This window comes from Syngnathus typhle, linkage group LG1 (genome assembly GCF_033458585.1).
Source record: "Syngnathus typhle isolate RoL2023-S1 ecotype Sweden linkage group LG1, RoL_Styp_1.0, whole genome shotgun sequence".
NCBI classification, from domain to species: Eukaryota; Metazoa; Chordata; class Actinopteri; order Syngnathiformes; family Syngnathidae; genus Syngnathus; species Syngnathus typhle.
The window spans coordinates 13,080,727-13,105,792 of record NC_083738.1 but is presented as its reverse complement, the minus strand read 5'-3'; the positions used below and the strand labels follow the sequence as shown (position 1 = coordinate 13,105,792).

The 25,066-nt window shown below is 42.9% G+C and overlaps 1 protein-coding gene across 9 annotated transcripts in view; it reads left to right on the top strand.

Moving 5' to 3' along the window:
• The window catches only part of LOC133154375 (protocadherin gamma-C5-like), a 211,091-nt gene that overhangs the window by 19,545 nt on the left and 166,480 nt on the right, over positions 1–25,066 (top strand). The window contains exon 1 of one of the 9 annotated variants that reach the window (XM_061279264.1): positions 6,325–8,794. The exons of 4 other annotated variants lie outside the window; for them this stretch is intronic. In XM_061279264.1, coding sequence (XP_061135248.1) covers positions 6,404–8,794 — 2,391 coding nt within the window. In that variant the 5' untranslated portion in view covers positions 6,325–6,403. Of the gene's footprint in view, positions 1–6,324; positions 8,795–10,197; positions 12,729–14,080; positions 16,594–18,096; positions 20,589–21,985; positions 24,525–25,066 lie in introns of those variants that run through there. 4 more of the 9 variants (XM_061279118.1, XM_061279222.1, XM_061279248.1 and 1 more) reach the window with 4 other exon arrangements.

The following is a 25,066-nucleotide window of genomic DNA, read 5'->3' as shown; positions in this document are numbered from 1 at the left end:
ACAAATGTTAGCTTCATCACAGACCATAAAATCGTTTTATTTGATATCCTTCTATTAAGAATATTGTCTAAATGAACAAGGAGTATAGAGGATGGATGGATGGATGGATGGATGGATGGATGGATGGATGGATGGATGGATGGATGGATGCATGGATGGATGGATGGATGGATGCATGGATGCATGGATGGATGGATGGATGGATGCATGGATGGATGCATGGATAGAATCCTGTGTTCTATTGCCTTATGCTTTCAAAACCTCACACATTGCACATAGTTCATTCTTGATCGAAGTCCTTTCAGTTCTATGAGACGTTTAACTTTGTGAGGTTATCACTTTGACAGCTGTACTCGGGGATTGAATGTTTACTCTTGATTCACGTATCCAATATAATCCTGCATTTTCGAACGTGAAATATTTTTTGATATTTGCGTGACTTTAACCCCCTAAACTAGCCCATGCCCGAAAGCCGGCCTGCGGGCTAAATCCGCCCTTGTCTAAATTTAGACCGGCCCGAAGCATTGTGTCATAAAATAAATAAGTGGCCCGCTGGCACTGTCGCGCAGACCTGCGCGCCCCAGAGCGAGCCACAGAAATTAAACTCGTCCGAACGGGAACGCGCACATGAGCGAGCGCTCATGATCGGGTGCGAGTGCGTTCTCCCGGTCCCTTCCCAGTTCACGCGCAGACAGGTGCCAGTTTGCAAGAAAATCAAGAACACTGACACTTCCTCATTCAAATGTCCGCAGTTCAAGGACTAGGTGACGCTCCACAGGGAAAGGTGAGCGCTGTCTATATCACTAACTCCACAAACACTACTGCGCGTCCGCGCCGCCCACTCACAGTGATTGCAAACAAAAATAAAACTATGGATTAATAATTTGTGATTACGAAGTATTTTGTTGTGGATGAAGTTTAAAACAAAGACAAAGCGGAGAATTATTTCATTTGGAATAAAATTCTGACATGATACAATTGGTGTTTAAAATATTCATTTGTGTTGCAGTTCATGATTTAATGAGCTAAAAATGCTTAGAATACGTGATAAAACAAGTAAAAATGATCTTTAATTTAATACATGGAGTGCAAAGTGGTGCAAAAACATGATTTATTATTGTTTTGTGATTTCATGCGTTGAAGGTACTTGCAAAAAAAAAAAAAAAAAATCATTCAACTTTCAAAAAATCGTTCATCTGTATTTAATTTATTATTTTAATCTTTAACTGTCCAGGTAATGGAATTGACAATAGATTCTCATTTGCAATATTAACCTATCTGCAGACAGCACAGCAAAGGATCGAGGTTCGAGGAATATCAGTCCGAATGGTCAACCCCTATACATTTTCATCTAGCCAAATCTGGCCCCCTTTAGAAAATGTTTGGACACCCCTGCCCTAAGGCTATGAAATATAGGCTACTCACTGTCATTGGTGTCTTTAAGGTGGTGGTTTGTGTCGCTAAAATCGTCGTTGTGCTGTTTTATTTTTTTTTGTTTTTAAAATGATCACACAGTCTGCTACATAGTCCAGAGTGACCAAATTGTATTTGTGCTTGTTTTCTGCTACAAATATTATAATTTTTGATCCCATGCATGATTCATGAGTTACAGTACAATAGATTATGAAAATGTCGGAACCGGGAAAAAAACCCAACTTGCTCTGATTGTAGGAACACGGAGCCATGCTCTAATTCGTTTTAGTCCCATCTATGCTGGTTTGTGATGTCACGTTGTTTTTGGGTTATTAAAAACTTTTGCCATGTGTGACATGGAAAAGAAATACCTCTGTTGTTGCAAAAAAATGGTGCAGATTTGTGCTGCAAATATCATTTTCGATCCCATGGTTTGGGGTAGTAAAGGTTTATATCCGGGAGTCGCTGATGGTGTAGGGGTACACTTGCTTGTCTTGTGTACCGACATCGTGAGTTCAATACCCACGTGTGACGGTGTGAATGTTTGCGTGTGAGTGATGTTGTGAACGTGTGTATGCATGACGAAAAAATCCGCGGCGACGACGTCATGACGCACAGGCCGGCCGTGCTCCAATGAGCTAAAAGGCCCTCATTCATCGTGCTGCTTATGCATGAAACATTGTTATCTCAAAACGATGTTGGTCATTTAAACGTAGCTACATATTAACGCAGTTTTTCATACAGTGTTCTTTTAAAATTTGCCCCTGTGTTTTACCATATCGATTGAAAAAAAAAAATCCGCCATAGAGGGTTATAATTACGATTTTATTCGTGGAGGCTAATGCAGGTATAATGTCACCCTTGCCATTTAATCACATGCTCTATATAAATGGACGCGCAGTGTCGCTGTCTAACAATTTATTGGTATTTTTGCAATATTCGTTGTAGATCTCCGCCCGTTGCTCCAGTGCTTTGTGCTTATGTGGCTGCAGAATCACGGTGTTGGTTTCTAGTCGAGCATTTGTCTCATTCCAGCGCTCCAGAAAACTCATAATTGTCAATTTGAACGGGACATAAACCAGGATATTAGTTTTCCCTTTTGGATTACATTTTCATCTGAAAGGATGGATCTCGGAGTCTTTTTGAGGAGGCTTGGCCTGTCTACGCGCTTTGTCGTCTTTCTCCTTGTGCTTCATCCTATATCTGCCGAGGTCAGTTATTCCATACCGGAGGAAATGAAACCGGAAACTGTGATTGGAAATATAGCCAAAGACCTCGGTCTGGGTGTAAATACACTGTCAGCGCGCAAGGCTCGCTTTAGTGAAGGGAATCACGACCGCTTTTGTGCCCTCAATTTGAGAACTGGTGATGTGAATGTTGCCGAGCGGCTTGATAGAGAGAGCCTCTGTGGCCCTAAACCAACGTGTGTTGTAACCCAGGAGCTTGTGCTCGAGAATCCATTGCAATTACATCGAATAAATATACATGTTCAAGACATAAATGATAACGCCCCGCGGTTTAAAAGGGACGTAATCGTGATGGAAATCAGCGAATCAGCAGAAAAGGGGACTCCATTCTTAATTGAAGAAGCTCATGATGCAGACATTGGTAAAAATTCAATTCAGAAATACCTTTTGGAAAAGAACGAATACTTTACTCTTGTGGAAAATGGCAATAGAGTGCAACTTGTTTTAGAGAATAAACTTGACCGAGAAAAGCAACAACAGATAAGCTTGCTTCTTAAGGCAGTGGATGGTGGCTCTCCACAGAGATCAGGAACTGCAATATTTCAAATCACTGTACTTGATGCTAATGATAATGTCCCTGTGTTTACTCAAAATGTTTATAAAGTCAGTCTGCCTGAAAACTCCCCCGTAAATACTGTGGTGGTTAAAGTAATAGCGACGGATGCAGACGATGGTATCAATGGAAATGTTACTTATGATTTTGGACTTATTTCCCAGGCCGATCTGCAGTCTTTCTCAATCAACAGTAAAACAGGGGAAATTGTTGTAACTGGCATGACAGACTTTGAAAAGAAAAATACAATTGAACTGAGGGTTGTAGCGAAGGATGGACTGGGATTGAACTCATACGCTCAGGTCCTTATAGATCTTACTGACGTAAATGATCACGCCCCTGTAATATATTTAAATTCACTGTCAAATCCAATACCAGAGAACGTGTCACCTGGTACAGAGGTGGGCATCATTAATGTGCAGGACAGAGACTCTGAAAAGAATGGACAGGTTCGCTGCTCCATTCAACAACACGTCCCCTTCAAGTTAATTCCTTCCATCAAAAACTATTATTCTCTGGTGACGACTGGACTTCTGGACCGCGAACTAGTGTCAGACTACAACATTACGATCAGTGCCACTGATGAGGGCTCTCCTCCTCTGTCCTCCTCGAAAAGCATCCACTTGTCAGTGGGAGACATCAACGACAACCCGCCTGTGTTTGAGGAACAGTCCTACAGCGCATACGTGAGTGAAAATAACAAAGCTGGCTCCACTTTATGCTCGGTCAGTGCTCGAGACCCCGACTGGAGACAGAATGGCACCGTCATTTATTCTCTCTTACCTGCTGAGGTGAACGGCTCCCCGGTGTCCTCCTACGTGTCTGTCAATGGAGACACGGGAGCGATCCACGCCGTCAGGTCTTTTGATTACGAACACCTGAGGAGTTTCCAGGTCCGCGTGATGGCCAGGGATAACGGCTCTCCTCCGCTGAGCAGCAACGTGAGCGTCAGCGTGTTCATCTGGGACGTGAATGACAACTCTCCTCAGATCCTGTACCCCGCCCCGGAGGGCAACTCCTTCATGACCGAACTGGTTCCCAAAGCTGCACATGGAGGCGCTGTGGTGTCCAAAGTGATCGCGGTGGACGCTGACTCGGGACAGAACGCCTGGCTGTCCTATCACATCCTCAAGTCCACAGATGCGGGACTTTTCACCATCGGTCTTCACAGCGGGGAGATCAGGACCCAGCGGGACATTTTGGAGTCCGACAGCATGAAGCAGAATCTGATTGTGGCCGTCAAAGATAACGGACAGCCCCCACTCTCGGCCACCTGCTCCATGTATTTGCTCATCTCGGATAACCTGGCCGAGGTGCCAGAGCTTAAGGACATTTCTTACGACGAGAAAAACTCCAAGCTGACCTCTTATCTGATCATTGCGCTGGTGTCTGTGTCCACCTTCTTCCTGACCTTCATCATGGTGGTCCTGGCTGTGAGGTTTTGTCGCAGGAGAAAGCCCAGACTGTTGTTTGATGGAGCAGTTGCCATTCCCAGCGCGTATCTGCCTCCTAATTATACAGATGTGGACGGCACGGGAACTTTACGCAGCACCTACAACTATGACGCCTACTTGACAACAGGCTCCAGAACCAGTGACTTTAAGTTTGTGTCTTCCTACAATGACAACACGTTACCTGCTGACCAGACTCTGAAGAAAAGCCCGAGTGACTTTGCTGAGGTTTTCGATCAGCTGCGCGATTCACCAGAGGTAGGGTACACCTGTACAATCAACAGTTTAACGTCCATCACCCAATATATTGTGCTAAATCAGCTTGTTCCTTTCGAAAAGTATGCATAACTTATGTGTACAATATGTATACAAATTCCAAAATGAAACTGATGGTCACTTTTCAGTGCATATTGATGCACTGGGTTTATTTCTGAGTGTGTGATGTCTTTAATAACAAATGGGCCTGCGTATTTCCAATAGAAAATTAATTGTTATCACCACGAATGCATGTCAATTTAATATGGTAGTGTCTTCTCATTCATACAGCTCTAAAAATAGTTGCACAGGTCTTTAGGAACAACAGAGCATTTGAATGATTGTTTTCTGGTAAGCAAAAAGTTGACGGTGCTTGTGTTCATTATTGTAGCATTTGTTTTAAATCTTGGGCTTGGCCTACAGAGACTATGCTTGCGCTCAATAATCCAACAAGACATGTCATTGTTTCATTCATTTTGTGACCCTCGTACACTGCACGTAGGCCTACATATTGTTTTAAGTTCATTTTTAGTCAGTGAGCATATTTTTCAATTTGTGATTTTGTGAAGGGTTCATGTTTTGATGAACAAAGAGTTCATAGAGTTTGTAAACAATGTAGCGTCATTGGGGGCATAGCTTAGCTGGAGGAAAATAAGATCTAGTGCGTTCACTTGAAAATGCAGGTTAGCATATTTCAAGAGTGTTTATGTAGGAATGGACGTGAAAAAACAATGAATATGTGAGCGAACTCACTATCGTAAATGTTAAAATATAAATATAACATGGAGTGACGACCCTTGTGTCACATTTTAAACATAATTTTTTTGGTTGTGGTTTTCGGACTACTAGTGGCAACGGTTAAGTTGTTACAGCTCCGAGTCGGACAGGCAAACAGTCATGACTGCTTATGGCTTGTCGAGGCAGAATTAGCTTTCGACGGTGAAACAGACAAGATTAGCAGAACTATTTAACAGGCCCTCATTTTCACCTGTCACTTCTGTGTTAATTTTGATCTCAAGAGCTAATTTTCTCAGAATAATAAATAAAGAGAAGATATTTTAAATATGGAAAGGAATACGCTAATGTTATGTTTTCATATTTTGTCACTGGGTTACATCTGCATTTGTGGATAGAAAAATCTGTAGACCAAACGGCCAGGTCTCTCCATCACGGGCGCTGTCCTTGGTGCTGATTTATGTTGCTGCCCTTAATTTGCTACCAATTACGGGGTTGATAGACAGTATTGAAAACGGCAATACGTATTTAATTCTCTTCTCAGATTAGCGCGCAATATTCAAAGTAGACTCAAGATGTCGCTCTATACTCGTATATACTATGTTGTGGATTTTGTTTTTTTTTCCTCCTCCACATGAAGCAGGCGTGATTCAACCAGACCAGCTATTGTTTAGCGATCTGCACTTCTTTTCAGACGTGTGCATTTTCCCCCCGTCTTAACTACTAATTTCTATAGTTACTTAGTGAAAATGGATCACCGAGCTCACCTGCTCCTTATCTTTTTTCACGGCTTTGTTTTTTGTGCCGACATCGCCATTGCAGAGCTCAGCTATTCTGTTCCGGAGGAGATGAGACCCGGATCCATTGTTGGGAATATTGCCAAAGACCTCGGACTAGAAGGACGGGCATTGATCTCTCGTAAAGCCCGTATTGACACTGTTGACGGGGATGTGCGTTACTGCGACTTTGACGTCAAAACGGGAAATTTTGTGATTCGGGAGAGAATCGACAGAGAGGAGCTGTGCGGAGAGACCTTGTCTTGTATGCTTAAATATGAATTGGTGTTAGAAAGCCCTTTGGAGCTGCATCGTATTACGGTACTCATTCTGGATGTAAATGACAATTCCCCCGTCTTTCCAAAGGATGAAATAAAGCTGGAAATAAGGGAATCCGCCGACAAGGGAACTCGATATCGCGTGAATGAAGCAGATGACGCCGACATTGGGCAAAATTCTGTTAAACAATATTTCTTACAAAACAATGCACATTTCGTTTTATCGGTGCGAGAGAATTCAGATGGATCCAATAATCTTGAATTGGTGTTAGACAAAGAGCTTGACCGTGAAACAGAACATGATTTAAGCCTGGTGCTCACTGCCAGTGATGGGGGCAAGCCGGAAAGATCAGGAACGGCACAAGTGCATATCACGGTGCTTGATGCAAATGATAACGCCCCAGTATTTGATCATGATGTGTACAAGGCCAGTCTGCCAGAAAATGCAGAGCTGGAAACTATTGCTGTCACAGTGAGTGCAACGGATGCAGACGATGGTGTCAATGGTGAAATTACTTATGATTTTAGTCGCATTGCTGAAAAGGCTAGAAAAGTATTCTCGATCGATAGTAAAACTGGAGAGATTAAAGTCATTGGCTCTCTTGACTTTGAAAGTAATTCCAAGTATGAAATGCGGGTGGATGCTAAAGACGGTTATGGACTTTCATCACACTGTAAAGTAGTAATTGACGTCACTGATGTAAATGATAACACTCCCGTGATACAAGTAAAATCACTGTCTAATCCAGTGGCAGAGAACGTGTTACCTGGTACAGAGGTGGGCATTATTAACGTACAGGACAGAGACTCTGAGGAGAATGGACAGGTGCGTTGCTCCATTCAACAAAATGTCCCCTTCAAGTTAGTTCCTTCTATTAAAAACTACTATTCTCTTTTGACCACTGGGCCTCTTGACCGTGAACTAGTGTCAGACTACAACATTACAGTCAGCGCCACTGATGAGGGCTCTCCTCCTCTGTCCTCCTCCATAAGCATCCACTTGTCCGTGGGAGACATCAACGACAACCCGCCCGTGTTTGAGGAACAGTCCTACAGCGCATACGTCAGTGAAAATAACAAAGCTGGCTCCACTTTATGCTCGGTCAGTGCTCGAGACCCCGACTGGAGACAGAACGGCACCGTCATTTATTCTCTCTTACCTGCTGAGGTGAACGGCTCCCCGGTGTCCTCCTACGTGTCTGTCAATGGAGACACGGGGGCGGTCCACGCCGTCAGGTCCTTTGATTACGAACACCTGAGGAGTTTCCAAGTCCACGTGATGGCCAGGGATAACGGCTCTCCTCCGCTGAGCAGCAACGTGAGTGTCAATGTGTTCATCTGGGACGTGAATGACAACTCTCCTCAGATCCTGTACCCCGCCCCGGAGGGCAATTCCTTCATGACCGAGCTTGTCCCCAAAGCTGCACACGGAGGTTCTGTGGTGTCCAAAGTGATCGCGGTGGACGCTGACTCGGGACAGAATGCCTGGTTGTCCTATCACATCCTGAAGTCCACAGATGTGGGACTTTTCACCATCGGTCTCCACAGCGGAGAGATCAGGACCCAGCGGGACATTTTGGAGTCTGACAGCATGAAGCAGAACCTGATTGTGGCCGTCAAAGATAACGGACAGCCCACTCTCTCGGCCACCTGCTCCATGTATTTGCTCATCTCGGATAACCTGGCCGAGGTGCCGGAGCTGAAGGACATTTCTTACGACGAGAAGAATTCCAAGATGACCTCTTATCTGATCATTGCGCTGGTGTCCGTGTCCACCTTCTTCCTGACCTTCATCATGGTGGTCCTGGCTGTGAGGTTTTGTCGTAGGAGAAAGCCCAGACTGTTGTTTGATGGAGCAGTTGCCATCCCCAGCGCGTATCTGCCTCCTAATTACGCAGATGTGGACGGCACGGGAACTTTACGCAGCACCTACAACTATGATGCCTACTTGACAACGGGCTCCAGAACCAGCGACTTTAAGTTTGTGTCCTCTTACAATGACAACACGCTCCCTGCTGACCAGACTCTAAAGAAAAGTCCAAGTGACTTTGTTGAGGAGCTTCATGATTCGTTTGACCCCCTGGAGGTAGGCAGCTTTTGATATGTAAATACCCATAATACTTTCTTCTATGCATTAAGAATATGTCGCTGCCCACCAAGTTTATTGCTTTGACAAGTGTTCTGATCATATTTCATGATCAAATTTGAACAATTCATTTTTTTCTAGCACACTTTTCCAACCCAACTCATCTAAACTATCAATCCTAATTTTTGAAAGAAGTTTGTCATCTTTTTTTCGATTGATTTTGTTAATTTCCAGTTGATTTCTTTGAGGAAAAACTATTTCCCAATTTATGCAATGTGGATTTTAAAATGGCTGACTATTGAAGTTGATTATCTGGCTAATCTTTGTCTTTTCAAGTGTTTTGAGTATTTTTATTTGATAGGTGTGGTTATGTTAATGTTTGCAGTATTATGTTTGGGTCTGGGTCAATGAATTGTGGACATACACACTGTTGCGAGTTTCATTGTTGGGCAATTATCAAGGCTTTTGAAATACAGTAGCTGCTTTGCTTATATTGTATATTTCTAGTTGGGAGACAGAATTTGTATCAGCAAAGTAAACGTTGTATCAGCTCTCTGTATATTTATGCATTAAAAAAAAAAATGGCCCTATTTTTGAGCCATACAAAGCGCAAAGCCATACATTACACACGCTCGACCAAATTCACAAACATGCCAAACTAAATTTCGTGCGGAAGTGACTAATGGTGTGGTGGTGCATTGTCTGACTTTGATGCAGGAAATATCGTTACAGTTCCTCCTCACTGTGAAATTAAGTGAGTGGTTGTTTTTATTCTCTCTGTGCCACGTGATTGATTGGCAACCACTCTCTGTCATAGTCTGACTTTTATTGGCTAATAATACTAGAGTCATAATTGAGAAAGTAGATGTTCTACATAATATATACTTTGCAAGTGTAGCATCACAATTATTGACTTGGTTTCACAAAAATACTTTTGGACTTAAATGACTTTGTAAATCTAAATATGTTTGCTTGAGAAGCTTCATATATTTACAACAATTTATGCTACGTTGGTAAATAAGGCCGGTTGGGAAAACCGCTGGCTCTCTCGCTGTCCATGGTTCTGAAATGACTCGAACTTTTTTTTCTCCACTGACTCGTCAGCTTTTTCTTCGATTTAGGTTGTTTAATTTAGAAAACCGGTCGTTACAATATTTTAGAAGTAGTTTATACTTTAAGTTGATTTTATTTGTCAAAATACAACCCCTTTTATACTTGGTTGGTTTTTTTTGTAAAAATAATAATTATCAAATGTGTTTTTACAGTATATGATCAGCTTATCCTCATTAGGTTGAGAATGATTTTGTTTGCAGTCATAAACACCAACTAGGTGTTATGTCGATAAATGCACTCTAGAGGTCAGTATGTACTCATGAACAAAAGCAGCTCAGTTTCCCACCCATTCCGTCGACGCGCAAACCAGATTTTAGTTTTGTGGAGCTGTGCTCTAAATGTTGGACTGTAAAAGCTGTGGATTGACCAACGTTATTGTCCATTTCCGGTCACAATGGAAGTGATTCTTACAAATATTTTCAGTGGAATGGAGAACAAAAGATATGCGTCGTTTGGCTGCGGCCTTGCTTTTCTGCTCTTTTTCTTCCGCACCGTCAATGGAGACGTGAGCTATTCTATCCCAGAGGAAATGAAACGTGGATCTGTAATCGGGAATATCGCCAAGGATATGGGACTTGATTTGGGCCAGTTGTCTGCTCGCAAAGCACGCGTTGATCCAGAGGATAACAACGTCCAGCACTGTGGCGTCAACCTCAGCACGGGTGATTTGATTGTGCAGGAAAGGATAGACAGAGAGGGGCTTTGCGGTAAAAAGGCGTCGTGTGTTTTAAAACAGGAACTCGTACTGGAAAATCCATTAGAGCTACACCGTGTTAGTATTCGTGTTCTAGATATTAATGATAATTCACCACAGTTCAATGAAGAGGTGCTCAAATTAGAAATTCGGGAATCAGCACATAAGGGGGAGCGTTTCCTACTCGGAGAAGCACATGATGGTGACATCGGAGAAAATGCTGTTCAAAGCTACACTTTGCAGGAGAATGATAATTTCAAATTAAATGTAAAAACTAAAGCTGGTGGACGAAAATACTGCGAATTGCTTTTAGACAAAGAATTAGATAGAGAAGATAAAAAAGACATGATGCTCTTGCTGTCTGCATATGATGGCGGCTCTCCTCAGAGATCAGGTACAGTGCAAATACACGTCACTGTGTTGGACGCTAATGATAATGCCCCAGTGTTTAGCCAGACAGTGTATGAAGCCAGTCTGCCTGAAAACTCACCTCTTGATACATTGGTGATCACAGTGAGTGCAAGTGATAGAGATGAAGGAATAAATAGTGAAATCACATACGCATTTGACCATGCGTCTGATGACAATAACAAAGTCTTTACTTTGCACCCCAAAACTGGAGAAGTGAATGTGGCTGGTGTTGTTGATTATGAGAAAGTCTCATCTTATGAAATGCAAATAAGTGCTAAAGATGGTCTTGGTTTAGTGTCTTATTCAACATTGATCATTGAACTTACTGATGTAAATGACAACGCCCCTGTAATCAATTTAAAGTCTTTGACTAATCCAATACCAGAGAACGTTTCACCTGGTACAGAGGTGGGCATCATAAATGTGCAGGACAAAGACTCTGAGCAGAATGGACAGGTGCATTGCTCCATTCAACAAAACGTCCCCTTCAAATTAGTTCCATCTATCAAAAACTATTATTCTCTGGTCACTACTGGACTTCTGGACCGTGAACTCGCGTCTGATTACAACATAACAATCAGCGCCACTGATGAGGGCTCTCCTCCTCTGTCCTACTTTAAAAGTGTCCACTTGTCTGTGGGAGACATCAACGACAACCCGCCCGTATTTGAGGAACAGTCCTACAGTGCATACGCGAGTGAAAATAACAAAGCTGGCTCCACTTTATGCTCTGTCAGTGCTCAAGACCCTGACTGGAGACAGAATGGCACTGTCATTTATTCTCTCATACCTGCTGAGGTGAACGGCGCCCCGGTGTCCTCCTACGTGTCTGTCAACAGAGACACGGGGGCAATACACGCCGTCAGGTCCTTTGATTACGAACACCTGAGGAGTTTCCAAGTCCACGTGATGGCCAGGGACAACGGTTCTCCTCCGCTGAGCAGCAACGTGAGCGTCAGCGTGTTCATCTGGGACGTGAATGACAACTTTCCTCAGATCCTGTACCCCACCCCGGAGGGCAACTCCTTCATGACAGAGCTGGTCCCCAAAGCTGCACACGGAGGTTCTGTGGTGTCCAAAGTGATCGCGGTGGACGCTGACTCGGGGCAGAACGCCTGGCTGTCCTATCACATCCTCAAGTCCACAGATGCGGGACTTTTCACCATCGGTCTCCACACCGGCGAGATCAGGACCCAGCGGGATATTTCCGAGTCTGACAGCATGAAGCAGAACCTGATTGTGGCCGTCAAAGATAACGGACAGCCCCCTCTTTCGGCCACCTGCTCCATGTATTTGCTTATTTCGGACAACTTGGCAGAGGTGCCGGAGCTGAAGGACATTTCTTACGACGAGAAGAACTCCAAGCTGACCTCTTATCTGATCATCGCGCTGGTTTCCGTGTCCACCTTCTTCCTGACCTTCATCATGGTGGTCCTCGCTGTGAGGTTTTGTCGCAGGAGAAAGCCCAGACTGTTGTTTGATGGAGCAGTTGCTATCCCCAGCGCGTATTTGCCTCCTAATTACGCAGATGTGGACGGCACGGGAACTTTACGCAGCACCTACAACTATGATGCCTACTTGACAACAGGCTCCAGAACCAGTGACTTTAAGTTTGTGTCCTCTTACAATGACAACACGCTGCCTGGTGACCAGACTCTGAAGAAAAGTCCATCTGACTTTGTTGATGAGCTTCATGATTCTTTCGACCCCTTGGAGGTATGCAGTCTTTAAGATTTTGGAGGAATTTCTTTATATTTATTGGTGATCATTATGAGAATCATGAATTCTTCATTATTGCTTTCTCACGAACGGGATTGATTTCTACAAATTTCTCGACGCACACAGTATTGGTCAGTTTTTTTAAACATTTCAATATAGCATTGACTAAATGGTTTTGCGTTTTAAAAATAAACTTTTATATTTTCCATCACGAAAAATAAATGTACAAAAATAAGCAACTCCACATTGTTTGGCGAAATTTAAATTGGTCAAATTCACTCTAGGCATTCATTTATTAAAACGTTTTTTGGGATCACTCTTTTGGTTTTCCTCTTCCCAACAGCCAGTAAGTTAGAACACAAATTTGATGTTATTCATATGCAGAAAACATTAACATAAATTAATCTTTAACTAATGTAATTTAATGGATTAGCCTATTTGAGCTAACAATACTAAGGGATAGTTTTTTTTTCCCCAAATATAATTTGAAGTTGTGATTTTATTTCGACTTGCTATTTAAGAGCTTGTGATTCATAAAGTAGTGTGTCGTGTTGCTCTGTGCTGGTCAAAGTATTCAGAGTAAATTTCACACACTATTTCATTCAGTTTTAATTTGTTAAGTGTCTCCATACAATGAAATCACCCGGATCTAGTTGCATTTTTTAAAACTATATGTATACTCTACTTCAAAATGTGTCTGATCCAGATGATTTTATTCCCTGCTTGATGAAATAATATTGTGCGAATTCAGCACACCATTTTTTCCCCAGGATTACTGTTATTTTTTTCTTCCAAAATGTATCCCATCACTCTTCTATATCCCATGACAGTAAATAATTTCGTTGTATGTTAAACAAATGACGCTGTCGTTAGCTTGCGTCACTTCCCATGGGCGTTCTTTCCGAATCAACCCGCTTGCGTTTGCAATTACTAAATTATTCATTATTATTGTTATTATAATTAAAACAACTTTGATAATTTGCAATTGTAACAGTGCTGTCAAGAACAATTCATTCACCACAGTTGTAGTTTGATGTCATAAAATAAGAAAGAAACACAAACACATTGTGAAGTTTGTATTTTCGCTGGCAAAATAAAATTGCAACCATATTTTTTTTCTTTCTCCAACCTGTATATTAACCTGCTGCAGCAATCCCATACGTGCAAAGAGTGAATTAAAAAACTATAATCGTTTACTAACTTTGAAGTATGATTTTAGGATAGGTGTGAATATCCATATGTAATATTCAAAACGTGCTCCTAGTGGCGCTGTCCACCAGATAAATGAGATGTACGTTCATGGACGTCAACATTTCCTCATATTTAACCACAATTTGGCGTATGCGTCAGAGGCGCACATTCACGCATCCACCGTGCGTTACCATTTAAGAACATAACACTTTCGTTGGATATTTATTTTTTGAAGGCATCATTCAGCATCGTGGGGTTTTTTTTCGGGAAAATGAAAAACAAGGGATGCGCGTTGTTGGACGCGGCAGCTTTGTCGGGCTTTTTTCTTTTTGCGCTACAAACTGTGCGCGGAGATGTGGCCTATTCAATTCCAGAGGAAATGAAGCGCGGATCTATTGTTGGAAATATAGCAAAAGATATTGGAATAGAGGTAGGCAAGCTGTCTGTTCGACGGGCTCGGATTGATGGGGACGGCAACAGCAAACGGTATTTTGAGATGAATTTGAACACTGGAGAGCTTCTTGTTGCAGACAGGATTGACCGAGAGGGGCTTTGTGCCAAGAAGCCGTCTTGCATTTTGAAACAGGAGCTTGTTTTAGAAGAGCCTTTAGAATTGCATCGGATCAATATTCACGTTCATGACATTAATGACAATTCACCGCAGTTCAAAAAGAATGAAATTAAATTGGAAATCAGTGAATCTGCTGTTAAAGGGAGTCGCTATCGTTTAGATGAGGCCCACGACGCAGATGTGGGGCAGAACGCTATACAGAGCTATGCAATTGAAACAAATCAACACTTTAAATTAAATGTTGTTGCCAAGAGCGCTGGAGGGAAGTATGGGGAGTTAGTAATTGAAAAGGAGCTTGACAGAGAGCAAGAACAGGAGCTCACGATCGTGCTCATTGCAACAGACGGTGGCACACCCCAGAGATCAGGGACAGTAGTTGTACGTGTCACTGTGCTGGATGCAAATGATAATGCCCCAGTGTTCAGCCAGGCTGTTTATCAAGCAAGTCTGCCTGAAAACTCTCCTCCTAGCACAATAGTGATTACTGTCAGTGCCACAGATGCTGATGAAGGAATCAATAGCGAGGTAACATATGAGTTTGATCACATCTCTGATGAAATGAATAGTGTGTTTGCTCTTGATAAAGAAACTGGTGCAGTGAGTGTGAGTGGATCCATAGATTATGAGGAGGTACCATTGTATGAAATGCAAATTACTGCCAAAGATGGCCTAGGGTTGGTGTCATCTTGTACATTAATAATGGACGTCATTGATATCAATGACAATGCCCCGTTAATGTTTGTTAAATCGTTAAAAAATCCCATTCCGGAAAATACCCCTACTGGTACAGAGGTGGGCATTATTAACGTACAGGACAGAGACTCTGAGGACAATGGACAGGTGCGTTGCTCCATTCAACAAAATGTCCCCTTCAAATTAGTTCCTTCTATCAAAAACTATTATTCTCTGGTCACGACTGGACTTCTGGACCGTGAACTAGTGTCAGACTACATCATTACAATCAGCGCCACCGACGAGGGCTCTCCTCCTCTGTTCTCCTCAAAAAGCGTCCACTTGTCTGTGGGAGACATCAACGACAACCCGCCCGTGTTTGAGGAACAGTCCTACAGCGCATACGTGAGTGAAAATAACAAAGCTGGCTCCACTTTATGCTCTGTCAGTGCTCGAGACCCCGACTGGAGACAGAACGGCACCGTCATTTATTCCCTCTTACCTGCTGAGGTGAACGGCGCCCCGGTGTCCTCCTACGTGTCTGTCAATGGAGACACGGGGACGGTCCACGCCGTCAGGTCCTTTGATTACGAACATCTGAGGAGTTTCCAAGTCCACGTGATGGCCAGGGACAATGGTTCTCCTCCGCTGAGCAGCAACGTGAGTGTCAATGTGTTCATCTGGGACGTGAATGACAACTCTCCTCAGATCCTGTACCCCGCCCCGGAGGGCAACTCCTTCATGACAGAGCTGGTCCCCAAAGCTGCACACGGAGGCTCTGTGGTGTCCAAAGTGATTGCGGTGGACGCTGACTCTGGCCAGAACGCCTGGCTGTCCTATCACATTCTCAAGTCTACAGATGCGGGACTTTTCACCATCGGTCTCCACAGCGGAGAAATCAGGACCCAACGGGATATTTTGGAGTCTGACAGCATGAAGCAGAACCTGATTGTGGCCGTCAAAGATAACGGACAGCCCCCTCTGTCAGCCACCTGCTCCATGTATTTGCTTATCTCGGATAACCTGGCCGAGGTCCCGGAGCTGAAGGACATTTCTTACGACGAGAAGAACTCCAAGCTGACCTCTTATCTGATCATCGCGCTGGTATCCGTGTCCACTTTCTTCCTGACCTTCATCATGGTGGTCCTGGCTGTGAGGTTTTGCCGCAGGAGAAAGCCCAGACTGTTGTTTGATGGAGCAGTTGCCATCCCCAGCGCGTATCTGCCTCCTAATTACGCAGATGTGGACGGCACGGGAACTTTACGCAGCACCTACAACTATGACGCCTACTTGACAACGGGCTCGAGAACCAGTGACTTTAAGTTTGTGTCTTCCTACAACGACAACACGCTACCTGCTGACCAAACTCTGAAGAAAAGTCCGTCTGACTTTGTTGATGAGCTTCACGATTCATTTGACCCCCTAGAGGTAGGACCGCTATGCCATATTTGAATGCCGTTATTTTGTCTTTGCTCTCAGTCATGGAAAATAATATTTGACCATCTTTCTTTTTGAGGTTCGTTGAAGATTTTAAATGCCTGGTAACAAGCAGGAAAAAACGATGTTATTTTTTTTCTCCCTTGACTCCATGACGGAACGGTAGCCAGTCACTGCTTTACTCTAGGAGACAAATATTGATGACCTTGTTGTTGAGTCTGTCAACATGTTTGGAATTTTATTGCTTCTTTAGGTTTGCATTTTGATGTCAGAGTTTTCAGTCTTCTGTTGTTTTCAAAAGTGTGTGTGTAAACCAATTTTGAGGTGGTAAACATACTTTGGTTGTTTTTTGGTGATGAAGGTCAATGCAGATGTTTCTACATCAGTAAACTGTCTGCTACATTGAATGCTCAGTTGTGTGACCTGCGCAGCTGCCTTTCCATAAACCTAAACAGAAAGTATGGCCCAAAACAAAATGGATACTTGGGTGAATGGATGGAACATTTTTGGCATATGTAGCTTGACTATCTTACATCTTCTGAATCAGACCAACAACATTGTAGATGTAGTTATTTTTAACATTTACTTAAAATTGTTTCTGACATGATATCTCACGGGAAAAGTGGGCCGCTGGTTTACAGCTTAGTTATATTTACATTCGTACAGAAGAAGCTTCTAATTCACACTTTGGTGCTGAATTTTCCAGCGTTAATAAAATGGTGTTGAAAGAAACGTTTTCGAGTTTCCTTGTTTTTGTCATTTTTTTCAATTATGTAACAAAGACACCAACTACACTATGTATAAAACAACAACAACTTGAAAACGTTTATCCCTATATCACTTTGGGAGGACGACAAATTTGTTGATTCGTCCTTTATTTAGATACCGTTTTTTATGTAAATACCTAGTGTTAAATTTCAGGGCAACAGATGGAGTAAAATAACACGGCAACTGTGGAGTGATATTTCTTTCTATTTCTTAGGCAAAACACATTTTATTTAACTAAAAAGGTTCAGACTAAGAAACGATTAACCCTCATTGTAAAAATAATCCCTCCTTTTTTTAGTCTGAATGGTTAAAATGTTTTTTCCATTTATTGTAGAAACTCTTCAAGTTCAATCATAATGTTTCCGTCTTTATATGTACTTATTTGAATGACAAAAATGCATTCTTTTTATGCTATATTTTCAAAGATATTCTATTTTGAGTGTATTTATGATGCATTCTTCGTCTACTGTTTTGGATGATTGACTTACAGTATATCGGATCCAGTCCTTGACTACGGATTGTTTAGTGACAGAAACGCTAAGCACTGCAAGCATTTATTAAAAGTGATCATGTCCACTTGAAGTAAATAAAATCGCAAGCATAAAAGATACGGTAATTTGCAATACAATCGCAGTATTTTAATTGGACACTTGGTGTCACCATAGACCAGCAGAGGATTTACAACGTTAGGTGGATATTACACGTCACACATTAAAACGTAGCCAGTGTTGTTCATCGCGTTAAGAGCAGAAGACAAAGGGCAAAAAGAGCCTGATCGAATGAAATTCTGATTCTTTTGCAGTATTTTGTGTTTTTATAAGAGAATGGCGCATTTATGGCACACCCTCCCATGCTGGAGCTTTGCATTTTTCTTTGTTCTGGTCGGATATGCGCATGGAGATCTCAGCTATTCTGTTCAAGAGGAGCTGAAACGCGGATATGTTATTGGAAATATTGCCAAAGATCTCGGATTGGAGGTGGGGAAATTGTCTGCTCGCAAAGCTCGTGTGGAAATGGAAAATAACAACAAGCAGTATTGCGGAATAAACCCCCGCACGGGGGATTTGATGGTTGCTGACAGAATTGACCGCGAGGAGCACTGCGGGGAGAAACCTTCGTGTGTTCTCAAATTTGACCTGCTGCTGGAGAATCCTTTGGAATTGCACCGGTTGTCTTTGCAGATTTTAGATGTGAATGATAATGCGCCTGTTTTCCCCAAAGATATTATAAAGCTGGAAATAAGTGAGTCCGCTGACAAAGGAGCTAAATATCGCATTAATGCAGCGCAAGATCCTGATATAGGTCAAAATTCTGTTCAAAGTTATCTTTTGCAACAAAATGCCAATTTTGTGTTTCACATACAGACGACAACTGATGGTAGTAAAGATGGTGAGCTCGTTTTAGACAAGGAATTGGACAGAGAAGCTGAGCAGGAAATAAAATTGCTGCTTACAGCAATGGATGGTGGCTCTCCTCAGAGATCTGGCACTGTAGTCATTCATGTAATTGTACTTGATGCAAACGACAACGCCCCAGTTTTTAGCCAGGCTGTTTATACGACCTCAGTGAGGGAAGACGCAGCCCCCAAAACCCCAGTCATCACCGTGAGTGCAATAGATGCAGATGAAGGAATAAATGGAGAAGTTGCATATGAGTTCAGCCGACTTTCCGATAAAGCTAAAAACATGTTCTCCCTTAATCAAAAAACTGGAGAAATTGTTGTGGTTGGTGAAATAGATTATGAAGATGGTGCTAAACATGAAGTTTTTGTTGAAGCCAAAGATGGTTATGGACTTTCCAATAAGGCAAAACTAATTATTCATGTTATTGATGTAAATGACAATGCCCCTGTGATCAATTTAAAGTCACTATCTAACCCAGTAGCAGAGAATGTGTCACCTGGTACAGAGGTGGGCATCATTAATGTGCAGGACAGAGACTCTGAGGAGAATGGGCAGGTTCGCTGCTCCATTCAACAAAACGTCCCCTTCAAGTTAGTTCCTTCTATCAAAAACTATTATTCTCTGGTGACGACTGGCCCTCTTGACCGCGAGCTAGTGTCAGACTACAACATAACAATCAGCGCCATCGACGAGGGCTCACCTCCTCTGTCCTCCTCGAAAAGCGTCCATTTGTCCGTGGGAGACATCAACGACAACCCGCCCGTGTTTGAGGAACAGTCCTACAGCGCATATGTGAGTGAGAATAACAAAGCTGGCTCCACTTTATGCTCTGTCAGTGCTCAAGACCCCGACTGGAGACAGAACGGCACCGTCATTTATTCTCTCTTACCTGCTGAGGTGAACGGCGCCCCGGTGTCCTCCTACGTGTCTGTGAACGGAGACACAGGGGTGATCCACGCCGTCAGGTCCTTTGATTACGAACACCTGAGGAGTTTCCAAGTCCGTGTCATGGCCAGAGACAACGGTTCTCCTCCGCTGAGCAGCAACGTGAGCGTCAGCGTGTTCATCTGGGACGTGAATGACAACTCTCCTCAGATCCTGTACCCCGCCCCGGAGGGCAACTCCTTCATGACAGAGCTGGTCCCCAAAGCTGCACACGGAGGCTCTGTGGTGTCCAAAGTGATCGCGGTGGACGCTGACTCAGGCCAGAACGCCTGGCTGTCATATCACATTGTCAAGTCCACAGATGCAGGACTTTTCACCATCGGTCTCCACAGCGGAGAGATCAGGACCCAGCGGGACATTTTGGAGTCCGACAGCATGAAGCAGAACCTGATTGTGACCGTCAGAGATAACGGACAGCCCCCTCTCTCGGCCACATGCTCCATGTATTTGCTCATCTCGGATAACCTAGCCGAGGTGCCGGAGCTGAAGGACATTTCCTACGACGAGAAGAACTCCAAGCTGACATCTTATCTGATCATCGCGCTCGTGTCCGTGTCCACCTTCTTCCTGACCTTCATCATGGTGGTCCTGGCTGTGAGGTTTTGTCGCAGGAGAAAGCCCAGACTGTTGTTTGATGGAGCAGTTGCCATCCCCAGCGCGTATCTGCCTCCTAATTACACAGATGTGGACGGCACGGGAACTTTACGCAGCACCTACAACTATGATGCCTACTTGACAACAGGCTCCAGAACCAGTGACTTTAAGTTTGTGTCTTCCTACAATGACAATACGCTACCTGCTGACCAGACTCTGAAGAAAAGTCCAAGTGACTTTGTTGATGAGCTTCACGATTCGTTTGACCCCTTGGAGGTAGGACCGCTATGCTAGATTTGAAAGCAGTTATTTTGTTTGGTAAACACAGAATATGTCAACATTTTTTATAGTCTTTCACGAACTTGACTAGTTATCTTTTGCCTCATCTTCGCATTTCCAATCTACTCAACTTTATTAACGTTGGAAGCTGTTGTTGACCTCTGTCCTTTGTTTCTATCAACACTTGGTAATTTTCTTGCTTGAGTCTTAATGTCATAAAAATTATTGGGGATTTGTTTTTCATCAATGCTTCTTTATTGGCTTCAACCTGTTGTTAGGTCTTGGCAGTTGGTTTCTGATGGTTTTGGTGAGGAGATCAATATAAAGTTGTTTGTCTGCAAATTATTTTAATTGACTTGCTTCTGCTGATATGGGTTGCAGCCTTCTCATGAACCCAAGTAGAAAGTGTGGTATACAAATGGATTGATGAATGAGTGGATGAACAATTTCAGCTTGATCGGTTAACAACTGGCATCATTTTGCCTCCATTGCATCTGTAGAGAGAAGCTAACAATGCAGATTTAGTTATTTTCCCAGATATTTGCTCAAGTCGTTTCTTCTATTATCCCTGATAGAGAAACCTGGGCACCTGGTCTTGTCATTTTCTGGAGGAGTACTAAAATAGCTTGCAGTAGTCACAACTCTGTCCTTGGTGCTGAAAATTGCTACGGTTATTTAGATGTATTTTTACTGTCTACTCATTTGATCTTGCTTTCCTTTTTTGTGATATTTAAATATGTTTATCCAGTTGGTTTTATAAAACCTTAACCTTTTATTTTAAAAAGACAACCTCCAAACATTAACTCCAATGTTATTTTGAGGAGAAACCAGATCTTTTGACACACCTTTTTATTAGATTGAAGTGCAAAGCGTTTAATTTCAGTTAGCTAGGCTCCGGCAAGCCCGCGACCCCTGTGGGGATAAAGCGGTACAGAAAATGGGTGGATGGATGGAGTTATTGTTAAAAGAAAAATGGTTGTCCACTCCGTCATCTAATACAAACTTTTAGAACAAACTAATGGGAATTCAGGGAATTTTTAGTGTTATTTTGAAATGATAAAATAAAGCGCTCACTTGAGGAACACTGTATTATTATTATATAATTATTTAGTTATTTAAATAAAGTGGTCTCTTTCAAGGGATTTGATGAGACTATTTTGGTGTTTTGGTCTGTCACTCCTAAATACCTGACATGGAACTCCTATTTAATTTTTGACAGTGACAGCAACGGTAAATACTTCAAGATATTCTTAAAATGTATTTTGTACGCGCAGAGTTGGCCAACTTAAATTAACGCACCGATGTAAAAAGAGAATGTCAATACAGACCCCGAAAGTCTACAATCGCAGTATTTGAATTGAACACTTGGTGTCACCATAGACCAGCAGAGGATTTATCTAATGTTGGGAGTGTGTTACACGCCACAGCACGAATACAGTGTTCTTCATTAAGGGTGTAAATACCAGACGACAAAGGGTGGAAAAGAGCCTGATCAAATGAGATCCTGATTCTTTTGCAGGATTTTGTTTCTATCATAGAATGGCGTACACACGTCACATCGTCCAGTACTGGAGCTTTCCCCTTTTCTTTGTTCTTGTCGGATATGCGCGTGGAGACATCAGCTATTCTGTTCTGGAGGAGCTGAAACGCGGATCTGTTATTGGAAATATTGCCAAAGATCTCGGATTGGAGGTGGGGAAACTGTCTGCTCGCAAAGCTCGTGTGGATATGGAAAATAACAACAAGCAGTATTGCGGAATAAACCTCCGCACGGGGGATTTGACGGTTGCTGACAGAATTGACCGAGAGGAGCACTGCGGGGAGAAGCCTTCGTGTGTTCTCAAATTTGATCTGCTGCTGGAGAACCCTTTGGAATTGCACCGGTTGTCTTTACAAATTCAAGATGTGAATGATAATTCCCCAATTTTCTCAAAAGATTTTGTGAAGCTGGAAATAAGGGAGTCCGCTGATAAAGGAGCCAAATATCGCATTAATGCAGCACATGACTTGGATATCGGAACAAATTCTGTTCAGAGCTACAATTTGCAAGAAAACTCCAATTTTGTCTTTCACCTTAAAATGACAAAGGATGGCAGTAAATATGGTGAGCTGGTTTTAAACAAGGAATTAGACAGAGAAGAACAACAGGAAATGAAATTACTGCTTACAGCGATGGATGGTGGTTCTCCTCAGAGATCTGGTACAGTAGTCATTCATGTGATTGTACTTGATGCGAATGACAACGCCCCAGTTTTTACGCAAAATGTTTATAGAACATCTGTGAAGGAAGATGCAGCCCTAAAAACCCCAGTCATCACCGTGAGTGCAATGGATGCAGATGAAGGAATAAATGGAGAAGTTGCATACGAGTTCAGCCGACTATCTGATAGAGCTAAAAACATGTTCTCGCTTAATCAAAAAACTGGAGAAATTGTTGTGGTAGGTGAGATAGATTATGAAGAAGCATCAAACCATGAAGTGTTGATTGAAGCCAAAGATGGTTATGGCCTTTCTTCTGAGGCAAAAGTCATTTTTGATATAATTGATGTAAATGACAATGCCCCTGTAATCAATTTAAAATCAATTTCTAATCTGGTAGCAGAGAACGTGTCACCTGGTACAGAGGTGGGCATCATTAATGTGCAGGACAGAGATTCTGATGAAAATGGACAGGTGCGCTGCTCCATTCAACAAAACGTCCCTTTCAAGTTAGTTCCTTCTATCAAAAACTATTATTCTCTGGTCACTACTGGACTTCTGGACCGTGAACTAGTGTCAGACTACAACATTACAATCGGCGCCACAGACGAGGGCTCTCCTCCTTTGTCCTCCTCGAAAACCGTCCACTTGTCTGTGGGAGACATTAATGACAACCCGCCTGTGTTTGAGGAACAGTCCTACAGCGCATATGTAAGTGAAAATAACAAAGCTGGCTCCACTTTATGCTTTGTCAGTGCTCAAGACCCCGACTGGAGACAGAACGGCACCGTCATTTATTCTCTCTTACCTGCTGAGGTGAACGGCGCCCCAGTGTCCTCCTACGTGTCTGTCAACGGAGACACGGGGGCGATCCACGCCGTCAGGTCCTTTGATTACGAACACCTGAGGAGTTTTCAAGTTCAGGTCATGGCCAGAGACAACTGTTCTCCTCCGCTGAGCAGCAACGTGAGCGTCAGCGTGTTCATCTGGGATGTGAACGACAACTCTCCTCAGATCCTTTACCCCGCCCCGGAGGGCAACTCCTTCATGACAGAGCTGGTCCCCAAAGCTGCACATGGAGGCTCTGTGGTGTCCAAAGTGATCGCGGTGGATGCTGACTCGGGACAGAACGCCTGGCTGTCCTATCACATCCTCAAGTCCACAGATGCGGGACTTTTCACCATCGGTCTCCACAGCGGAGAGATCAGGACCCAGAGGGACATTTCAGAGTCTGACAGCATGAAGCAGAACCTGATTGTGGCCGTCAAAGATAACGGACAGCCCCCTCTCTCGGCCACCTGCTCCATGTATTTGCTCATCTCGGATAACCTGGCCGAGGTGCCGGAGCTGAAGGACATTTCTTACGACGAGAAGAATTCCAAGCTGACCTCTTATCTGATCATCGCGCTGGTGTCCGTGTCCACCTTCTTCCTGACCTTCATCATGGTGGTCCTGGCTGTGAGGTTTTGTCGCAGGAGAAAGCCCAGACTGTTGTTTGATGGAGCAGTTGCCATCCCCAGCGCGTATCTGCCTCCTAATTATGCAGATGTGGATGGCACGGGAACTTTACGAAGCACCTACAACTATGACGCCTACTTGACAACGGGCTCGAGAACCAGTGACTTTAAGTTTGTGTCCTCTTACAATGACAACACGCTGCCTGCTGACCAGACACTGAGGAAAAGCCCTTCTGATTTCGTTGATGAGCTTCATGATTCATTCGACCCACTTGAGGTTAGATTGTTTCCCTATAATACAAAATATATATATTTTTTCTTTACTTTTATGATGCATGTTTTTCATCAATTTGTCATTTACCTTTTGTAAACAGTTCCACGTTTCTTCTTATTTGGAAGTCAACCATTGGATGGGTTCCTGGTTCGCACTCTGAGCTAATCATTATCGACCTGGATCTTATACCGCTGATGCCGTTGTGATGCATTTGTAGGACCAAACCATTAATAATTAAAAAATATATATATAGGATCCATTCCAGTCATGCAATTTAATTTGAGTAGTTTGTTCTTCTCCTCCTTAATCTTGAATTTGCTTCATCTGTATGAAACTATACTTGGCAATGTAAGTGGCCAATTAGTAGCAGAAGAAGTTGGATTCTTAGAAAGCCCCGTATTTGAGCAACAATAATGACTCAAATGCAGAATAAAATTTAGACACAAGTTTCAAACTTTTTTTTTAAGACTTGTAAGCTGGTAACCTGGAGCTGAATTGTAAAAAGATAGTAGTTGTAGGTTGGGATCTTCTCCAAACAATACTCA